At 52.5% G+C, this 19247-nt stretch overlaps 1 protein-coding gene across 1 annotated transcript; it reads right to left on the minus strand.

Moving 5' to 3' along the window:
* USP28 (ubiquitin specific peptidase 28) lies at window positions 1–17298 on the minus strand. Its single transcript, XM_054395549.1, has 23 exons — window positions 17277–17298; window positions 16533–16695; window positions 15601–15687; window positions 14755–14892; window positions 14319–14392; window positions 13743–13819; window positions 13289–13437; window positions 11198–11325; window positions 10963–11058; window positions 10311–10478; window positions 9475–9656; window positions 9181–9251; window positions 8664–8892; window positions 6807–7027; window positions 6222–6356; window positions 5878–6063; window positions 4965–5060; window positions 3954–4132; window positions 3784–3862; window positions 3374–3453; window positions 2618–2741; window positions 1981–2179; window positions 1–1049 (listed from the first exon to the last, which is right to left on the minus strand). Exons 2-23 carry the CDS (start codon window positions 16575–16577, stop codon window positions 874–876), a joined length of 2919 nt encoding a protein of 972 aa, XP_054251524.1. The 5' UTR covers window positions 16578–16695; window positions 17277–17298; the 3' UTR covers window positions 1–873.
* Between the last annotated feature and the right edge of the window lie 1949 nt (window positions 17299–19247).

The following is a 19247-nucleotide window of genomic DNA, read 5'->3' on the forward strand; positions in this document are numbered from 1 at the left end:
TTGCACCTTCAGAAACTTCTGCGTAGTCCTCACAGGATCCTCCTCCAGTGACCCACAGAGTCTGCTTCAAGCAACTCCCACAGCTCAAACCCAAGTGCAGCTGCCAAAGAAGTGCCAACGGGGCACATTTGTTACAAAGTCAGTAAAAATCCCAAACAACCAACAACAAACCTGGAGCGATTCTGGCCCTGGTGGTTGGCACCAGTGCCATGCTGGCACTGGTTTGCCTTTCCACCCAAGGGGGAAACATCCCTAGGGTTCTGTGACCTCCCTGTGAGCTAAGGCACAACTGGGTGGGACAGAATCTGTGCAGCCTGTCCTGTCCTTAGTCAGAGTAAGGCTCCTGCATATTTTTGCTGGTTAAGACACAGAAAGTGGGGAGCTTGACTACACCAAAACCTGCAGGTGCACAGGGCTGAGAGTTGAGCCACAGCACCCGGGCTGCTGTCAGCTGCAGCTTGGCAGGGTCAGAGCTATTGTCTCTAGCAGCTCATCGCTCAGCAGGACATAAACGTATCTGACAGGTCAGGGACACCTGCAGCCCAGCTCTGGAGGAGCTCTGCTGCTGTCACTGGTGTGGGGACCTGTGTGTACAGCTGCCAAAGGGCAGAGCCTCCTGAGAGACTGGGCACCCTGCACTGCCAGGACATGGCACTGCCTAAGGCTTGATCCATGGGTCATGTCCTTCCCGTTCCCCATGCAGCCTCCCCTCTCAACAGTGCCATGCTGCTTGTTACTCAGTCATATTAACAAAGAACACAGCCCTGGCTCCCAATCACCCCTTCCCTCCTCCCTCTCCCTGGCACAGGCTGCCTGGTGGGCAGGTGGGCAGCCTGTGGCACCAGCCCCACGCTGCAGCAGTGACTCCAGTGGCTACTTCACGGCCACGGTGGAGGCGCCGTGGATGGACTCCATCACAGCTGCGAACCGGCTGCAGAGGTCATAGGGGGAGTTGGGACGGATCTTTGGGGGCTCCTTCAGGACAATGACCTCGGTGGAGCTGTCGAGGAGCCGGGGCAGCAGCTCTCCCAGCTTCAACTGCAGCTTTTCTGTCAAGGGGAGAGGATGAAAGAGTCAGTGGAACTGCAGCAGCAAATGCCCAGATGGAGCAGGCTCCACGGCTGTGGGTTCAGAGCTGTGATGCTGTTCAGAGTCACCCTCACCACCCACACCCTCTGCCTGTCCTCTGTGGGAGGGGACAGCAGTGCTAGCTGACATGGAGCTGGCCAGGGCTCTCTCAGCCCTCAGGTCCTGCCTGCCTTCCCCGGGCTCTAGCACAAGATGCCACTGCCACCTGCCTGCCTTGGGGACAGTGCCATCTCCCACGTGCCCATCACCTTCTCCCCAGACCAGATGCAGCGGCAGGAACGTCGCCTTCCACAGCGACTCCTAACCCAGGTAAGCGGAGGGGAATCACAGGAGCCTGGCTCTAGACTGCAGAAGGAAATCCAGACACATAACAGCCACCCAGAGCAGAAACTCAGCTCCCAAACAACAAATCTCTCCTCAGAGTGTGAAGCTCCTCTGCCTCTTGTTCCCTCATCTGGTTTCCTGCAACTCTGGAATCGTTTCTGGCCACTGACAGAATCCATTCCTGAGAGGAGCCTGGCCCTGCAGCTGAGCCTGCCCATGTCCACCTGCTGCTGTGGAGAGCCCACCAGCCAGAGAGGCGCAGGAAACCCAAAGCACATCTTGGTAGCGCTTTGCTGCTCCTCTGAAGTGACATTTTCACATTTCAGGGAGGAGGGTTCCTTATTCTGCAGCTTTAGGGCAAAGGAAGATTAAACTCTTCCAGAACACAACTTGATGGATGATTCACCTACACTCCTCCTCTCACCATCAGAAGTACCCCAAAGTGCTACAGTGACAACACCAGGAATTTAAGGAATTGTTTCAGATGACCCCTGAATTCCTTTCCAATTCAGATCCAGGCCCTGCTCTGCCCACAAACAGCAGGAAAAGGCCACAGCCAGTCCCTACCGTCCATGTCCTCTCGTCCCAGGTAGGAGCACCAGACGTTCCTCATCACCTGGATGGCATCCATGTCCTCTCTGCAGATCTCAAAGTCGTTCATGAGGTGCATGCAGGGGATGACAGACTCGTTCAGGATGCTAATGCCCTGTGCCACACAAGCTTCCTCATGGCTGACAAACAGCGACGCTGCCATCTCGTTCAGCTTCTGGGGGAGGAGGGAGAACCAGGGACAGATGTGTCAAGGATCAACGGGGCAGGCACCCATTTACACAGAGCTGATTTGTAAATCTGGCTCTAGGTGCCAGGATGCCCAGATTCCCCAGGAGCCCTGCAGAACATTCCTTCATGGAATGGTTAAAGCCCAGGTGTCCCAATGGCTGCTGGTGCTCAGGCACTGCAGGACAGTTCCAGCGCTCTGGGCAGTCACAGAGCGTGAGCCAGAAGCAAACCTCATTTTCAGGCTGTGGTTTGCCCCCACTGTGGAACAGTCAGCAGCCTTCCCTGACAATGCAGCAGGTACTAAGTGTGCTCCTCAAAAGGGACAGGGTGGGGTCTGACCCTGGCTGTTCCCCTCCCAGCTTCTTGTGACCACTCCATCCCAGCCGACCCCGGGGCGCCCCCGTGCAGGGCTGCCCATACAGACCAATAGACACTCCCTGCGGTACAGGGCGATCAGCTGCTCGCTCACGCCTCGTCTGGCTCCCTTCAGCAGCAGCTTGGCGTTGCTCTGGTAGGCGTAGACCAGGTAGGTGAGAGACTCCTGATACCTGGGAGAAGAGTGTCAGCCCCCACTGCTGCACAGCCAGTCCTGCCAGCTCTGGAGGGATTCCCTGCTCAGTAACCAGCAGCAGCCCCACAGGACATGTCTGAAAGATCCTTTTATTGTCAGCAGAGTCACTTTATTGTTGGGAAAAAAGCACTTTGCAAATTGCTAAGCCTTCATAAAATGGCACTGTCCTTCTGCAACCTGCACAACTTCTGTAACAGGCTCTAAAAACAGCAGGAAGGGAATCAAGTCCCTTGGAAAGTCCTTGAGAGTCTGCAGAACTCCAAGGTGTGTGTCTACACAAAGCCTGGAATCCAATTCAAGTAAATTTGAAGTTCAAAGGGAACAAAAAATAGTGATGGTAACTGCTCCTGCAAATCCATCTCTGGAAATGGGAATAGAAAGCTCTGCTTCAGAGAGAGGAAAATCAGGGGAGACTCTCAGGCACTGTCAGGTAGCTACCAGCACCTCAGCATCATATTCACAGACTGCCAACCATGGCTGACTTGATTGGCAAGTGAAAAAGCACCAAGCCTGAACAGCAGCTGCTCATCATGGCTCAGGAGGAGTTCTGCCAAAGCTACCCTTACTTTCAGCCCCTCCTGTTCCAACATCCTGGCAGAAGTCACTTACTTCCTGTTCTGGTAGAGCTCCAGCCCTGTCAGCAGGTACACGGAAACCTTGCGGAAGAGGCTGTAGTCCTCGTGCCACCTCTGTGGAACAGCAGCCAGAGGGCAGAGCGTCACCTTCCCCTGCCACCCCCCACATTCTGCTTTCCCTCCCAACTCTAACACCCCTATCAGATGTGACCCTTTGAAGGCTTCAAACACCTCTTGTGAGACATAAATCAATTTAGTGGGACCAGATGACTCTTGAGGTCCTTTCCAGCAGGGCATTCCCTGACTCTCTGAGCTGCAGACGTTCCTGCAGGCTGAGGGGACTCTCTGTGTGTTTGCCGTCCCTCTCAGCACCCTCCTGCAGACACACACAGCAACCAGCCAGGCAGCTGCCCACAAGCTGCTGGGGTTGCTCTGTTCCCTTACCCTGTACTCCTCCATATCGACATCGTCAGGACCAATCTCCTTCAGCTTTGCTCGTGCCACCTTCATGATGCTGATCGACCTGCCCCCGAAAGCAGAGACCAGGCAAGTCAGACCCATGTCCCTGGCTGCTTCCAGCTGAGCAAACCTCATCCCGGGGCCCTGGCACTGACCTCTCATCATAGCTGAGGTTCTTGTCAGCAAACTGCTCAAGCAGGGTCCGCTCCACCACCTGCTGGGGTGCATTGTTCTGCAGGAAGTAGATGAGGACATGTTGCAGGCGGGTGTCATTCTGAGGGGTGGGGGTCTCCTTGGCCAGCAGGTAGAGCCGGGAGTACTCCTCGTGGAATGCCTGCCAGGGACACACACATGCTGATGGCTCTGCCCCGGGAGTGCCAGGCACAGCCCAAACCTGTCCTGCAACCACAGGATCCACTCCAGCCATTCCTAGATGCAAAAGCACCCAGGTGTCAAAATGCCTTTCAGAGAGGGGCACGCAGCTGCTGTGGCTTTGGTCTTTCTCTCACAAGTGCTGAGCTTGTAACCTCGACTGCAATCTGCTTGTGCCTGCAGCAGGGTGCAAGAGCAGCCTCTGGTTTCTATTCCTGTGCACCAACAGTGCCAGTGGCTCCTCCCAGGGGGCATTTCATTTGAATCTACCTGCCTGCAAAATCTGATACCAGCCTCAATGCTCAGCAGTGCTGACCCTATCAAATCCACCTGTTCAGGTCACACACTGCTTGAGGACATGTTTTACAAGGGAGGTCACTGCAAACTCGTGTGTTCACGACCAAAACAATATTTCCTAAGTGCTGCTTTATTTTCCGTTGATCCCACTGAGGACCTAGGCAGCAGATTCTGAAAGGCACACAAGGGAAGTCTGCTTTTCATTAACCAAATGGAGAGAACTGCCAATAATAAAAGAAGCAGACAAAATAGTAATAAGTGAGGAAAAAAAAAATCTGTTTGTTCTGCTGGGAGGAAGAGTTCTTAGAGCTCTAAAAGCTATTTAGAATCCACAGATACAATATCACAGTAAGAGCAGAGACAGAAACATGGAACAGCAAAGCTGCTAACTGGAAGGAAAAACTGTTCCCACGGGCTGGTGATATCACTGCAGTGCAGCTCCTGCACTCTGTGACAACAGCTGCCCCTGCCCTTGCATTTAGCAGACAGTGAGGTACCTTCACGAGCCCTGCTTCAGACCCGTCTCGATCAAAGGTCTGCCGGGCTTTGGCAATAGCCAGGATCACACCTTGCATGGCTGGACTCAGCATCACCTACCAGAGGAGCAGGAAAACAGACAAGAAAAAGGACATAGTCACAGACAGGGAGAGAAGAGGAGGAGGAGACATCGTGAAGAGGGAAGAAAACTTCCAAAAGGTCAGGTCTGAAGGCACCAGCATGCACTGGGGTGGGATGAGCCAGAGCTGTGCTTTACTTGCACACTACCTACTCCATCTACTGCATGCACTGCACAGGCAGGACTTGTTAAGTGGTTAAAGGTCTAAGCACTGTCCACTCCGAGCCCTGAATCTGCAAATTCAGCAAGTGGGAGCATGAAGCACCCCAGGCACACACCTGTGTGTCCCAGCCTGTCCTGGCAGCAAGCTCAAGGAGAGAGCAGCACCCATGGTGGGGCAGTTTGCTGCACAAAACCACTCGTGAAACATGCTCAGGGGTAAGGGTCTTGGTGTGGGGGTGGAATCCGGTTGCATTGGTGAGGGAGCCTGCGCTGCCAAAACGCTGCCCAAGTTTGCACCAGGGCGTATAACAGCCAGCGCCAAGGCCACAGTGTAAGCTGTGCTATAAGCAGTTAATGTCCTGGAGAGAGGGCAGGAAACTAACTGAGGACAGCACAGGGGCTACGAACAAGTGAAAGCATCTGGGGTTAGTTTGGATGCAGGTGAGCCAGAGAAAAGACTCTGAGGAGCAACGTGCAGATCTAAGACTGAGCTCTGTTACAGAGCTGCTCTGCTGGTGGCATTCAGTGGTGTTTCCATGCCAGGCCACCAGCACCCCGAAGCCCGGGAAAGCTCAGGGCCAGCCAAGTGCAGGTTAACACTGGCTGCAATGTGCCCCCCGTGGGACCTGTACCTCCTCGTTATATCCATCCACATCGGACCTAACAGGGATCTTCCCCACACTGGGGATTTCCACCTCAGAGACCTGGGGGCTGCTCTGGGCAGCAGCCTCTGTGTCCTGAGCATCCTGGGGTGGCTCTGCCTGAGCTGTGAGGGCTCTTTCTCCCACCTGGGCCTCCACTGACTCTACCTCCTTGGGCTGCGGTCAGAAGAGAAAGAAGAAAAGGAGTAAGAAAATGCACCGCAAAGCACTGGAGTGCCAGAGGGGAGCGAGCTCAGCGTGGCACAGCTAGAGTGACACAGGACGGGGAGCAGCAGAGGCCTGTGCAGAGCACACTGGCACGGGCAGAGCACTACCTCGCAGAGTGCGGCCTCCACACCATTCTTCTCATAGGCGCTGGCACAGTTGGCAATGGCCTTGGCAGTCTGCTCCTTGGCGATCCTGGCATGCTCAGCGGACAGGGTGCGGGCACGCTGCGCGCTGGCTGATGACTGATCTGCCAGGACAGAGGGGAGAGGTGAGGACTGCCAGGCTGCTGCTCTGGTCTAAGCTCTTGTGGCTTGCCTGTGCTGCACTTATCCCAGGGGTGAAGGGCTTCACTGTGGGCTCTGCATGCCCCCTTCAGGGGAGTGTGTCACATGCCCTCAGGGAACACCAAGTGATGCCCTCCTACCCCAGAGGGCAGCACTTGAATGTCTTTTACTTGATTGGCATAAAAAATAAAAAGCTTGAAGTGAAATGACATTAGCCCTTGATGATTAAATGGCCAGAAAACAGCACTTCTGGTGACAGTAGTGGAAGGATGCAGAACCACAACAGCCAGGACAGGGCCTTCACCAGCTGCCTCTGCTCTTGACCAGCAGATCTCCTTCATAGCCAGACATTCATGCTGAGCTCCCACATGGCAGTTTTCTGCCCAGCTGGCTGCCACTGCGTGCCACAGGGTTAGTGGATTGAGAGCTGGGGTTACCTGACCCTGATTCAGAAGAGAGCTCCTGCAACTCAGAAGCTGGAGAAGGCTTCATCTGAGGAATCTTGCAGGACTGCTCCTCATCCCACTCCTCAGCCTCCTGCTCCAGGCGCCAGTTGTCCTCCTGGATGTAGTGCCACAGCTCTGGGGGCAAGGCTTCCACTTCCCTCTGGAGCTGCCCATCAGCCTCATCTGCAAGAGAGGCAAGACTGGCATCAATCAGAACACATCGCAGCAGGACGTGGCTGTTAGAGGCTCAAAGCTGCAGTCCTGTAGAGACCCACAATCAAAGTGGACAGGGGATAAATGGGGGAACACTCAATTTGCTTCTGGCTTTGTCATTTAAGGTGATTCACAAGCAAAAGTTCAAAACTAAAGAGGTATCTGAGGCAAAGCCCAGGGCTGTTCTGCCACTGGGAAGCACTGATCAGGGAGAGCCTCCAGACATGGAGAGTCACAAACACTCCTTGTTCCCAGGCTGCAACTCTAAGAGAGCAGTGGAAGGGCCAACAGCTGGAAGATCCCCAGTCCAGCTGGAGGCACTGTGCCCACAGCATGGCAGCTGCAGGTAGGGAGCTATGTGGGCTCCACAGCACAGGCTGCTGCTTCCCAGCACTCCCCAGATCCACCTCAGTATTCAGTTACAAACCAGCACAAACCCTGAGGAGCGTCAGTGTTGGATGAGGCTTAAAATGTACCAAAAGCAAAGGGCAATTCTCTGCACCAGGTATTTCTCATGCACTCATGGGCAAAGCATCTTTAAAACCCAATCAAAATCACATTAAATAGGAGGAAAAAACCCACCAGAGATTCATTTCAGAAACAGAACTGTCAAAGTAAGACAAAGAATAACCTCCAGCTCCTTATCAGCCACATTTAGCCACACACACAGTGCCAGCTCCCTATTGTTTCCTTCTCTTTATTCCAGCTAAATGCAGCACGCCTGAAATTATTGGGTTCCTCCACAGCTGCCTGCCCTCTGTAGTGCCACGTGCACAGCAACTGCTCCACACAACTATTCGCAGGTTGGCACAGCAAACACACTTCTGAGTCTCAGCCACTGTCACCAACAGCTCCTGCCCTAAGCAAGGCTGGGTGAAACAATCATGTTGGTTGGAAAAGACCCTGAAGATCATTGAGTCCAATCATTCTCTAATGTTACCAAGGCTGGGGCTATACCATGGCCCTCAGCACCACATCTCTGCCTCTTGGAAACACATCCAGGGATGAGGATTTGACCACCTCCCTTGGACAGCCTGGGCCAGTCTTTGAGAACCCCTTCAGGTAAGAAATGTCTTCTCCTGTCCAACCTAAAGTTCCCCTCAGGCAACTTGATGCCATTTCCTCCCCTCCTATCACCTGATACCAGGGAGAACAGACCAACACCCCCCCCGCCCCGTTTAGGTTCAGTCTAAGCAGATCACTAAAAAAAAGGGTAAGCATGATAAAAATGTGGCAATCAAGCAGGAGGTGTTCCACGCGTCCTTGTAAAAGAAACACTGCCACACAAACTGCATCTAAGGAGTCAAAGTGAAGCACAGCAGCGGCAGGAGGAGGAGAAGGAGCAGCCCCAGCCCTTGTGCATGCTGATAGCACATTCAGCATTGCACACGTCACCTCCCAGGGTTCTTCCTCTGGTTTCAACCCCAGCAGAACTTGGAAATGAATCCAGTAGAGGACAAATGATTCACTGCTATCTGGGGTGAGGTTTTTTTGTGTTGCTAGAAGACAACTGTGTCACAGACCAGCTGAGTACTGCTAAGGATGGTGCAGGGCAGGAATAGTGCCACATGGCTAAGGAACCAGCAGCTCTGGCCCCAGTACCTACCTGCAGCCAGGCGCGCCACGGTATCACTGATGTACATCAGGCAGTAGGCACTGGCGTTCTTCAGGCCTCCAAAGGAATCCCTCTCCAGCTCTTCCCATGAGGAGTCAGTCACAGAGATGTCATTGTACTTGAGCCAGCTCCTCCGAGGCTGGTCATAGATGAAGGCCCAGTAGTGACCAGCATTTGCTTGCCCTTGGTGCACCAAGACTGCGTGCAAGTGGTAGGGAACCTGCAAGTTCACAGGGACAGAGCTTTCGGGTGGGCTTTCAGGCAGCGATTCTGCCTGACCCCTGCACAACAGCAACAAATGTTCACAGCTGCAGCCTGGTGCATAACCCTTGAAACACAGGTGGGGTTCCTGCTAAGTGAGAACTGACTTGTGAGGGACAAAGCAAAGAGATGCTCACAGAATCCCCCCCTGCTGCAGCCCTGGGGGTTGTTAAATTATCAGCTGCCTAACAAAACCAGCAGCAGCAATGCCAGATTAATATCCACCCAAGCAAGCTGCATTTCTTACCCGCTGGAGGAGAGGGTCACAGTACATTTGTTCAATGGACAGGTTGATTCTGGCAATGGATTCTTTCAGATCTGCCAAGAAGGACGGGAACAAGAGAAACAGAAACATGAAGGACTCCTCACCAGGCTGCTCTGGCCCCTCGCATTCAGCCTCTGGAGCCGCGCAGCTGCTGGCACAGCTAACACAAGAGCTGAGGCATGTGCATGGTAGTAGTTTGTGGTTCAGCTGAGGCAATACAGGTGGGGAGCCAGGCTGGCATTCAGCAAAACCTCCCCCAGTGTCTTTGGGGCTCACCTCGCACATCCTGCTCTGTCTCCTGCCTCCAGCGCTGCAGACAGGTCTGCACCAGCGCTAGCTCAGCCTCCGACACTGTGCGAGGAGCTGGGGGCTGCAGCACCGCACACGAGGATTGCGCCGAGGGACTTGCCAGAAAGCAAGCTCCACCTTCAGCCTTGGTATCCTGCCTTTCTAGCTTGCTGAGAAAAGCAAAAAGCCAAGAGCAGGGGACAGAGTTTTAACCTTTCTCTTGTTTTCTCTCTTTGTGGAAAAGAATATGAAACAAAATAAAAAGGCTGCACAGCCAGAGCAGGGCTCCCCTTCCAGCATGGTACAAACACAAGAGAGCAAGCACACTGCAGTGCTTTTCTGCCTTAACAGAATGAAAATATGGGGCAAAAAGAGCCAAAATTCATACCGAGCTCTCTAAGCACAGCCCCACAATGAGCAGCTCTCAAAACTCCTTTCCCTTGCTACTCCCAGACTCAGGGTATTTACTCAGCTTAATTTAGAGTGTAAACCAACCATGCTGGTCAGGTCTGCAATAATCCAATAGTGCAGTAATTTACTGGCTGATGAAGCAAAGAAAATGACCTGCCCAGTCAAAGAGAGCGCATAGGATTTAACTGAACTCAGACAAGGAACATGGGGAAGGAAAAAGAAGAGTGATGTGGTGCAACATTTACAGACCAAACGAGGAGCAGAGCAGTGCCTGAGGCCCTGCACAGCCGTGCCGACCTCACAGCATCCTGCTCACCAACCCCCAGACAAAGAACCCACATGGAGGGCAGCCCAGGAGCACTGAGCTGGAAGGTGAAGTGTTCTACAGATTGGTTTAATTTCTGGTTACTAACCTGTCCAGCTGAGTGTCCATCAGCTGAGTTTCGGGCTGCAGGAGCCCTTCCTGAGGGCCCTGAGCAGAGGGCAGGGCTGCAGCTGGCCTGGTGGTGACAAACTCCAGCACATACTGCAGCATGTCGGGCAGTGGGCAGTGGGCTGGGCCTGAGCCGTAATGCAGGTACCTGCAGACAACCAGGGGATGCTGTGTGAAGGGAGCAGCCTGGCTGCTGGGTGAGCCCTGGGGATCAATGGGAAAGCAACAGGGAAGAGAACTCTGGGGCGGGGATAGAGACGCTTTAAGCAGTGAGGAAAAGAGAGGAAGAACCCCAGAGATGCATAAAAAATGCCAAACTCTGAGCCAGAGGCCATCTCTAGCAGTAAAAACAACAGAGATCCTTCTTAAGGTGCTCCTGGGAGTCCTCACTGGACCTTGCTGATGGTGACAACTCTGCTGCTGAAAGAATTTATTCTTGTAACATCTTCAGCAACTCAGAAACCACCAAAGCCAGAAGTCTGTTTTTTAAAACACTTCCTCACTCCACACTTCTCAGAACAAACCCAGTTCTGCTTCTCCTTGCCCTACAAATGTCTCCCCTATTGGAAGGCTGTCTTACAAAGAAGCACTGCACACTTCCCCAGAGTGCAGGAACAAAGCTGACCACCCACCTCTCAAGCTGCTGCTGCAGAAGCACCACTTTCTCCTTCAGTCTCTTAATTTCTTCTCTCTTCATCCGAATGAGCTCCTTATTGCAGTGGAGGAACCTGAACAGAGCAGGGCATAGCCCCTATGTGAGATTCACTGACTTCTGGCAGCCACAAACTTTCACCAATACTTTGGATCCCTGCCTTGCTCCCCTCTGGGTTTCGTTGACACCAGTGAGGCCCTGTACCAAGAACTCACCTGTCCATGTAAATGGTCTGGGAGAACTCCAGCCTGGTATGGATCTTCTCTGGCTGTCCCAGTGACTGGTTGAACTCGAAGCGGGAGAGCTCGAAGGTCAGCACTGGTGGGAGCTTGGTAAACCAGCGCTGAAACAAAGGCAGAGACGTCCCCAAAGGGACTTGTTTCATGGGGACTGCTGAGGAGCACATCTTGGACTGATCCTAAATGATTTCAGACCAATCCCAAACGCCTGTCTTTAGACACTGAATTAATGCACATTTTGTTTGCAGGATGATTAGTCAGAAAGCCAAATTTCACAGGATCAAAAATTCCACTTCTGTTTTACATTTCTGCTGTGAGAGAGCCTGAGGACAGCTTTCAAAAAGTGACTTTTCATCCAGCAGGATGGATTAACAGGCCCAGCTCTGAACTGTACAGAATTAGCAGATACCAAAGCTCTGTATGTCAGCTAAGAACCTCCAAGATAATTATTTTCCAGTGCAGACCACATGCAATGATGAACACAACAGAAATCCTCACGCAGTAGCTGACTCCTTACCCTCTCTCAGCCTATTACCAAACTGGTCAGTGCAGGGCATTCAGAACTCTGCTTTCTGTTACCATGCACCGCTTCACAGAGCCAGGCTGACAGAAACTTCTCCGCTGAATTGACTCTCCCCTCTCTCTACCTGGACTCACAAACCCTCTCCTTTGCCCACCTCAGCATGGCACCATCCCAACCACGTTGCCCACTGCACTCGGGACAAGCACACTGAGCTCATTTGCTCTTGCAGGATCCAGGTCAGATGTCCTGCCACAATAGATCTTCCCCTCAAAAGTGCAGCAGGACATTTTTAGATCTAAAATATTTCCACTAAAGGTGAATTTTCTTTATTATGTGTCAAAAACTTAGGAAGGGAATGGCCAGGCAGCAGAGCTGCTAAGCAGCCCCATTTTTAGAGCATGAGAACATAAACCGGGAGAAGGAATGATTCACAGATCCATGATCCAGGAGCTCTCCTGAATCTTGCTGATGCTTTGGGCTTCAGTACCACTCACCTATGATCCCCACAGAGAAAATGTACCTTACTCCCCATGGTCCCTATCCTGCAGTCCTCTAGTCCACACTTGAGAAGTGGAATCAAGATGCAGGCTTCCCAGAGACGAAGCCAGAACCTTTTCCTTCTACCCATATGGGCAAGAGCGGTTACAACATTTCCACAATCTTCCCTTATTTTTTTGGAGAGGGATTTGGAGGAACTAAGCAGCTTGGATCATAAAGAATCTGGCTCTGTCTCTGGCACCAGCCAGCAGCATCTGAACAGCTTCAGGCAGGGAGCAGAAGAACCAGACATGAACCTCTGAGTCCAGAGGTGGGCAGGGCTGACCCACCCAAGACTTCACCTCTCCTCTGCTAGTGTAAACCACAGCAACACATTTTTCAGACACCCTCCTAGTACTGAAATATTTTCCCTGCCCTCTCTGTGCCTCTGTTCATCTCCTGAAGGTTTCTCTGAGCTTTCTCAGCTGCGCTGACGCATGTGGGGTGCTGGATGTAATGGGGCATCTTCACTACCTACTTTGCCACAAGTAGGTACTGCATGATTGGTTTGTGATTCGAGAGGTTTAAACAAACAAAAAATAAAAAAAAACCAAAATCAGCACAGTCAGAAGAATGAAAATGAGAAGGAAACATGACACATATTGTAACAGGGAGAAAGACAAATTCCAAAGGCATACCATGGAGCACTGCACTTTTACCCTCCGAAAATAGGGAGGCAGTGGTTCTCCCCCTGCTCAGGTACAGGCAGGCTTCAACAGAAAGAGAGAGACTTTGTCACACTGGCAGCAGAGGCAGGCGTTCACCTTTTCAAGTTCACACAAGCTCCTTCAGGTGGTTAGAGAGGACAACACATCTGTACCAACACCACCACCCCAGTGGCCTGCCACAGTGCTGCCGGGCACCGGGACCACAACTGCTGTAACTGCTGGGGTGTGCTGACAGCTGGCACGTGGAGTTACCAGGGCCATGGAGACTCCCTGCACCGTACACGTTGCATTTCTTTGCAGCAGGCAACCAAAACCTCACCAACCCCCTGACCAACTAACCTCCTGCCCGTACTTGACCGACTGAGGTGTTGCTGCCTCTTCCATCTCGCCTTCCACCATGGCCCCCTCCAGACACTCGCTCAGGTTGCGGTAGCCGTTCACCTGCAGGGGATACTGACCAAAGGGCTCCATCTTGGAGAAGGCGTTGCCTGCGTGGTGGGAACAATACAAAACCCATGACTGGACTGAGGAGAACAAAAACCTCTGCTTAACTCAAGAGCTTGTTGGCAGCAGCAGTCAGAGGCCCTGCTTGCAAGAGCCAAGCTCATGAGTGCTCGGTGCTTTCAGAGGGCAGATGCTGTAGATGTTACAGACAATTTTGCCAAGATGACCACTTGCAAGCTTAACAAGTAGGGAATTCGATGGCAAATGGGTAACAAAATCATGGCATGACCACCACGAATCACAACCCCCCAGGGAGGCAAGAAGTGCATCTACCAAACCCTTCACTCACCCTCATGGACACCCTCGGTCAGGTAAGTCCCATAGAAGAGCTGTACCATTGGGTTTTCAGATTTGTCCCCAGGGCTCCTGTTTCAGAAGGGAAGAGGACACACTCTTGTGCAGCTGTAGGCTGCAAACCCACCCCAAGTCATGATCTGAGCCTGTGCTTGGGAATCTTCCCCCAGTGCAAAGTCAAGTTTTCCATCCCAGCATAAAACACAGAGGCTGCTTCTCTCTTTCCATGCTCAGAAGCACTATTACAGCACAGTAGCAAGGGGGAAGAAACAAATCACACAGCTCAGGCACTGCCTCTGGCAGTGCAGCTCCAAAATGCCAGATCTTTCACACACCCCAGTTCTGCCCAGTTCTGCCTTACTCTGCAGGCCGTAGTGGCACTGACTGAAGCCCTGCACTTACTCACAGAGGCAGTTAGATCTAACAACACTTCATTAGGTGTATTTCAAAGGCAAGGAGGGAGCATCACCCTCAGTACACAAAGTGCTGCCATGTCAAGCCCTTTCCTTTTCTAAGGCACCACAAAAAATCTGTTTCTCTTCAGAGGTCTCTTGAGCTGGCACAAACTCACTTGGCATTCACAGCAAGCTGGAACGTGTCCTCCAGCCAGTCCAGCAGCTTGTGTGTGAATTCACTCACATCTTGCTAGAAGAGAGACCAAAGTCAAGAGTCAAACCTAACATCCCCAGGAAGTGCTTTTGGGGTGTGCTGCTCCCACAGACCTGCTGGGGTACACCTGAATGGTGGTGTGGAGCTGCAGTGCTGTAAGACTCAGACCCATATTGAACAGTGAGCACAGGGAGTCACTGCCTGCATCACCCCAGCATCCAGCTGGCAATGGGGACAGCACCATCCCCAGCATGGGCACTGCACCTCAGTGGCACAGGGCCAGCTGCCTGTGTGCTGACAGAGTGGGGACAGGCTGCTGAGCACAGCAGTGGGGTGAAGGGAAGCAAGCTGCCAGGGCTGCATGCAAGAAAGCAGAAGGCTTCTGAAGATGGCTTTACCTGCTGCTCTTCTGCAGATCTGAATGCATCCCTCAGGAGCTCCAACGCTGCAGAAGGGTCCACAAACTTGCGGCAGGTGCCCAGCATCAATGCAAAGAGGCACTGCAGCTCTCGCAGGAAGGCAATGTTGCGCTTCTCCTGTGTGGCAAAGAGACAACCCAAACCCTTCCTGCAACTGCAAAAGCAGCCTCAGGAAACAAAGCCCTGCAGAACATGACATGCATACAGCTGAGAAGGCACCAACCCAGCAAGGGGAGGACATGAAAAAGGATGGAGATATGCAGGGGCATTTCTTGGAAAAAATCCCTAGTGGATGCATGGGATTAAAAATGAACCCCGAGAAACCCTTTAGAGACAAGAGGACCAGGAGTGACAGCTGCTAAATCAGGAGGCCAAAGCTGGTGAATGCACGAACTGATTCTGTCCATACTTGAGCAAGTGAAGGATTGTTCTGCACAGTCCCTTTTCACTAAGTGTTTCCTAAGCCCCTTCTGCTGACCAGTTTCAGAGGGTACTGGAGCTAGAGGAGCCGTCATACTGGCCCAAAAACCATTTCTGTGATGTGTGTGAACAAACAACCTGGAGCTACCAACGAGGTTTAAGGGACAGATTTCTCCCCACACCACAGTCAGAGGCTCCAGCGAAAGCAGCTGCTTCGTTTCTGCAGTGGTTCTATTCTGAGGAGCATTTCCCAAACTTGTCTTTAGCCTGGCCTAGCAATTTGGAAGCCAGTGATGGAGGCACAGGAATCTCACATGGCCCCACATTAACTCTGTGTAGGGAGGAGGCAGAGCAGTGCATACTATGAAGTGGCAAATGCTCCAGCACTGCCTGATGAGAACTTACAACGTGACTGTGACAGCTTTCAAGGACATTCTGTGAGAGGGAGTAACCAAGGACCAGCCTCCGGAACTCTGGCAACTGAAACAGAGACTGAAAGGGAAGGGAAAGTCAGAACCAGTCTGACACCTGCAGCTGGGTGCTCCATTAGCACTCTTTCACTCAATAGATTTTTTTTGTTACCTGCTGCTACCTTCATGGCTTTGTGTTCCTAAATATTAACAGAGGGAGAAGTCTGTGTGCTGGGACCAGCACATTCATACCCACCAAAGGCCACAACCTCCTCCTGCCCTGTCTAGGATACACAGAACAGGACACATCACAGCATTTTAGGAGAGAGGATTCTGTTCTACATAGAAAAGCAGCCAGGAATGAGGCAAGCTGAGAAAGGATCCTATCTGAGGCTTCCTCTCCTCCTCTCAAAGCTGGGGACACATGATTAACATCTATCTGCTGATGTGAAATGGTTAGAAGAGACAAATCTGCTCGGTTCCACTTACTGTTGTCTCCTCTTGTTTAGGTTATCACTAATAATATCTGTGCTGCCCAGCTGCTTATTGGTGGTGGCAGCGATGCAGGCGTATTGCATTAGCTGCAACATGATCCAGCAGGTACCACGGAGCCAACAATAACTGCAGGGAAATTCAATTATCAGCTCACTTTGCCAGGCAATCTTCTGCCACCCAGCAAGCACTTGGGACACAGCTGCACCAAAAAAGCCCTGTGGGCATGCACGAAGTATTTGTATCAGCTTCTATTTTTACACCACATCCATGTCACTGCTCCTTGGCTTGCTCTGTGCACGCAGAGGACAAATGACATCACACCAAACACAACCACAACCATCACCTGAGCACGGTCACCCTCGCTCAGCCCCACTCACGACCGCTTCACATTCTGACTAGCAGGAGCAAGTCCAGAACTCTTCCACTACTTACTTGTATGACAGCACTGAACCAACAGGTGTTCCCAATGTTCTTCATTCCAACAGGCCAGTTGTCCACTCTCCTCCAGTCGCTCTGCTTGAGGTTCTCTCTCCACACGTCACAGCGCTTCCTCTTGGAGCGGTATTTGATCTCCACAGTGTGTGCCTCCTGCAGCCTGTCACACAAGATGCAGGTGGTGCTGTGAAACTCTGCCTGGCTGTGGGACTCCTACTGCCCTGGGGCGCAACAGCCAGGTCCTACCACGTGACACTTAGTGCAAGAGGCCACAGATGCGTTATCTGACCTCGGAGGAGCTTTGGCTCTCAGAGAAGATGGATGGACAACAGGGCTGCAGGACAGTTTCGAGCAGCAGGAGGCAGACGTGCCTGTCCCTGAACTGCTGCATGCAAAACAGGTGTCCTCAGTCATCTCTGGAGGCAAATCCAACCCATGGCAAAAAGGAGAACACCACAAAGTCACAAGGCCAACACATGAAACTCTGAAGTGCTCTCTCAGTGGATGCCCTAATGCCAGCTCTGCATCCTTCACGAGGCCCAGAATAACCTGCAGCTAAACCTGCTTCTGCCTCGACCCTAGTGCTGCAGTGCTGCCCCAGAAGGCAGCAATGATACCAGCCCCTTCAAAGGGCAGCAGGTACAGATCTGGCAGGGGATTTGTGCTTGTTTTGCAGTTATCAGCTTAAGAATCCACTTTGGACACCTGGGAAAACCAAAACCAGCCTGTGGAGCCACCAACCGTTCGGCACCATCTCCATCTGCAGTCTGGGCTTTGGCTGATTCCAGTGATCCACTGGTGCTGGCTGCACTGAGGTCATCTCGGCTCTTAGGGGCAAGAGCAGTGGCAGCGCCTGGAAGAGGCAGAATTCTGATCAGATTTACACCAGCAGTGGGCAAATGTTCTCTTTAAAAGAGACTTCTATCAGTTCTTCAGTTGACACAATCACCACTCCCTAGCTCAAGTTTTAAATACAAACCCTGGTGGATTGCATCACGCCAGGGAACCTCAAAACCAACTGAGTGGGCTGGCTGAGAACAGGACAGACCCTGCAGCTGTGTGCTGGCCAGATCTGCTCACGGCCAAATCCTCAGCAAGAGGGAACATTTCAAACCTTGTGAAACAAAGAACTGCTGCCTGTATTTGCCACACCTTGACATCAGCATTGACAACTGACACTGGTTTGGGTGAACCTGGCACCATCACACCACATGGACACCCTTCTGTGCCAGGATGCTCAGCCCTCAGCCTTTCCATAGGAGGAAAATGAACAGTTCTGGAGGAGGTAGAAGCCTCACACAGCGGAAACAAAGGCAGACAGGCTGTTCTGGGTGCTGCTTCAAAGCTCCCAGCAGAGATTTCTGGCACAGTGGACCTGTTCTGGGCAAGCTCCAGTTACTGCTGTGTCGTTAGCAGAAGGGTTTACAGAAGCTCAGGCTGTGGCTATGCTTTTCACCTCCAAGCACACCAAGCGATGCCCAATGCGTGCCAACAACTCTGTCACTTAGAAAATGTTTTTCTCTTGGTCAGACTGCAAATTGCTCAAATCATGGAAATTTCATGGAAACCTGCCAGAAACCACTCAGTTTGCCTGCAGATGCTGCAGGAGGAGATGTCTGACCCCTGGCAGGGATCTGCTGTTCTCTCCTGCTTGCCCTACTTTAGGAGGTGCTGGGTTTCCCAGGTTAGCCCAGCACCACTGTTTAAACAGCAGCGTGTCCCCTGCAGACACCACTGAACCACAGCTGAGACAAGGACACAGATCTCCTTCACCAGGAAGGTTTAACCCCCTGAACTGTGCCACTGGCAAAATCAGACCAGCACCAGGTCATGAGTGGGAGGGTTCCCCAGCAGAAGCAAGACCAGCTAGGGCTGAAGCACATGAACCTGAGAGGGTGAGCTGAGGAACCTACCCTGTGGGAGATGTTTGCCCACGGTGCTGCCCACCCACACAGCTGTCTGGGCAGCAGGCCTGTCCAGAATGGTCTCATCGTCATGCTCCTCTGTCAGGAAGGCGACTGCTTCTGTCAGGTCCCCATTAGCAGCCTAGTGGAATCAGAGAGGGAAAAGTCCAGAGCGCTAGGGTCATTTCATCCACATCTGTACAACATTAATGCATCTGTGACAGAGACAGGCCCACGCCACCAGCTCTGCTTTCCCGAGCCACAGGACAGCAAGCTGCTGGTGACCAGCAGTGATGAAGCAGGACAATAACCAGGGCTGGAGCTGCTTAGTCAGAAAGCACTCTGCCTTTTCTACTGGGAGACTCCAGCAACTAATTTTATTTCCATCACCAGGAATTTGAGCAGTTCCAGAAGGCCTGAAGTGAGACAGAGTCCTCTGCCAGTGGGAGAGATGAGCAAGGGGCAGAGAAGCAGTGAGGGCTTTCCCTTCTCTCACCCAGCCCAGGCTCCTCCGCACAGCTCATGCAGTGTTGCTCCCCAGCCCAGGCACTGGGTGCTGCAGCAAGGCCCAGCTCATTACCAGCCAACACCCAACCCATCTGCTGTGCTTTGAGAGGGCCTGACCCTGCCAGGCTCCTGGGACAAACTCCAAGCTCCCCTTCCCACACAGCGACCACAGCAGCACAAACCTTCAGAGCCTCCTGTAGGAAAGCCGAGTCTTGAATGCCTGTGATCTCCTTCAGCTGGTTCACAAGCATCTGGCAATCCTGGGTGTGAGAAGGAAAGACAGCTCCTGTGAAAAGGTGCC

This window comes from Indicator indicator, chromosome 34 (assembly GCF_027791375.1).
Source record: "Indicator indicator isolate 239-I01 chromosome 34, UM_Iind_1.1, whole genome shotgun sequence".
In the NCBI taxonomy this organism is placed as follows: domain Eukaryota; kingdom Metazoa; phylum Chordata; class Aves; order Piciformes; family Indicatoridae; genus Indicator; species Indicator indicator.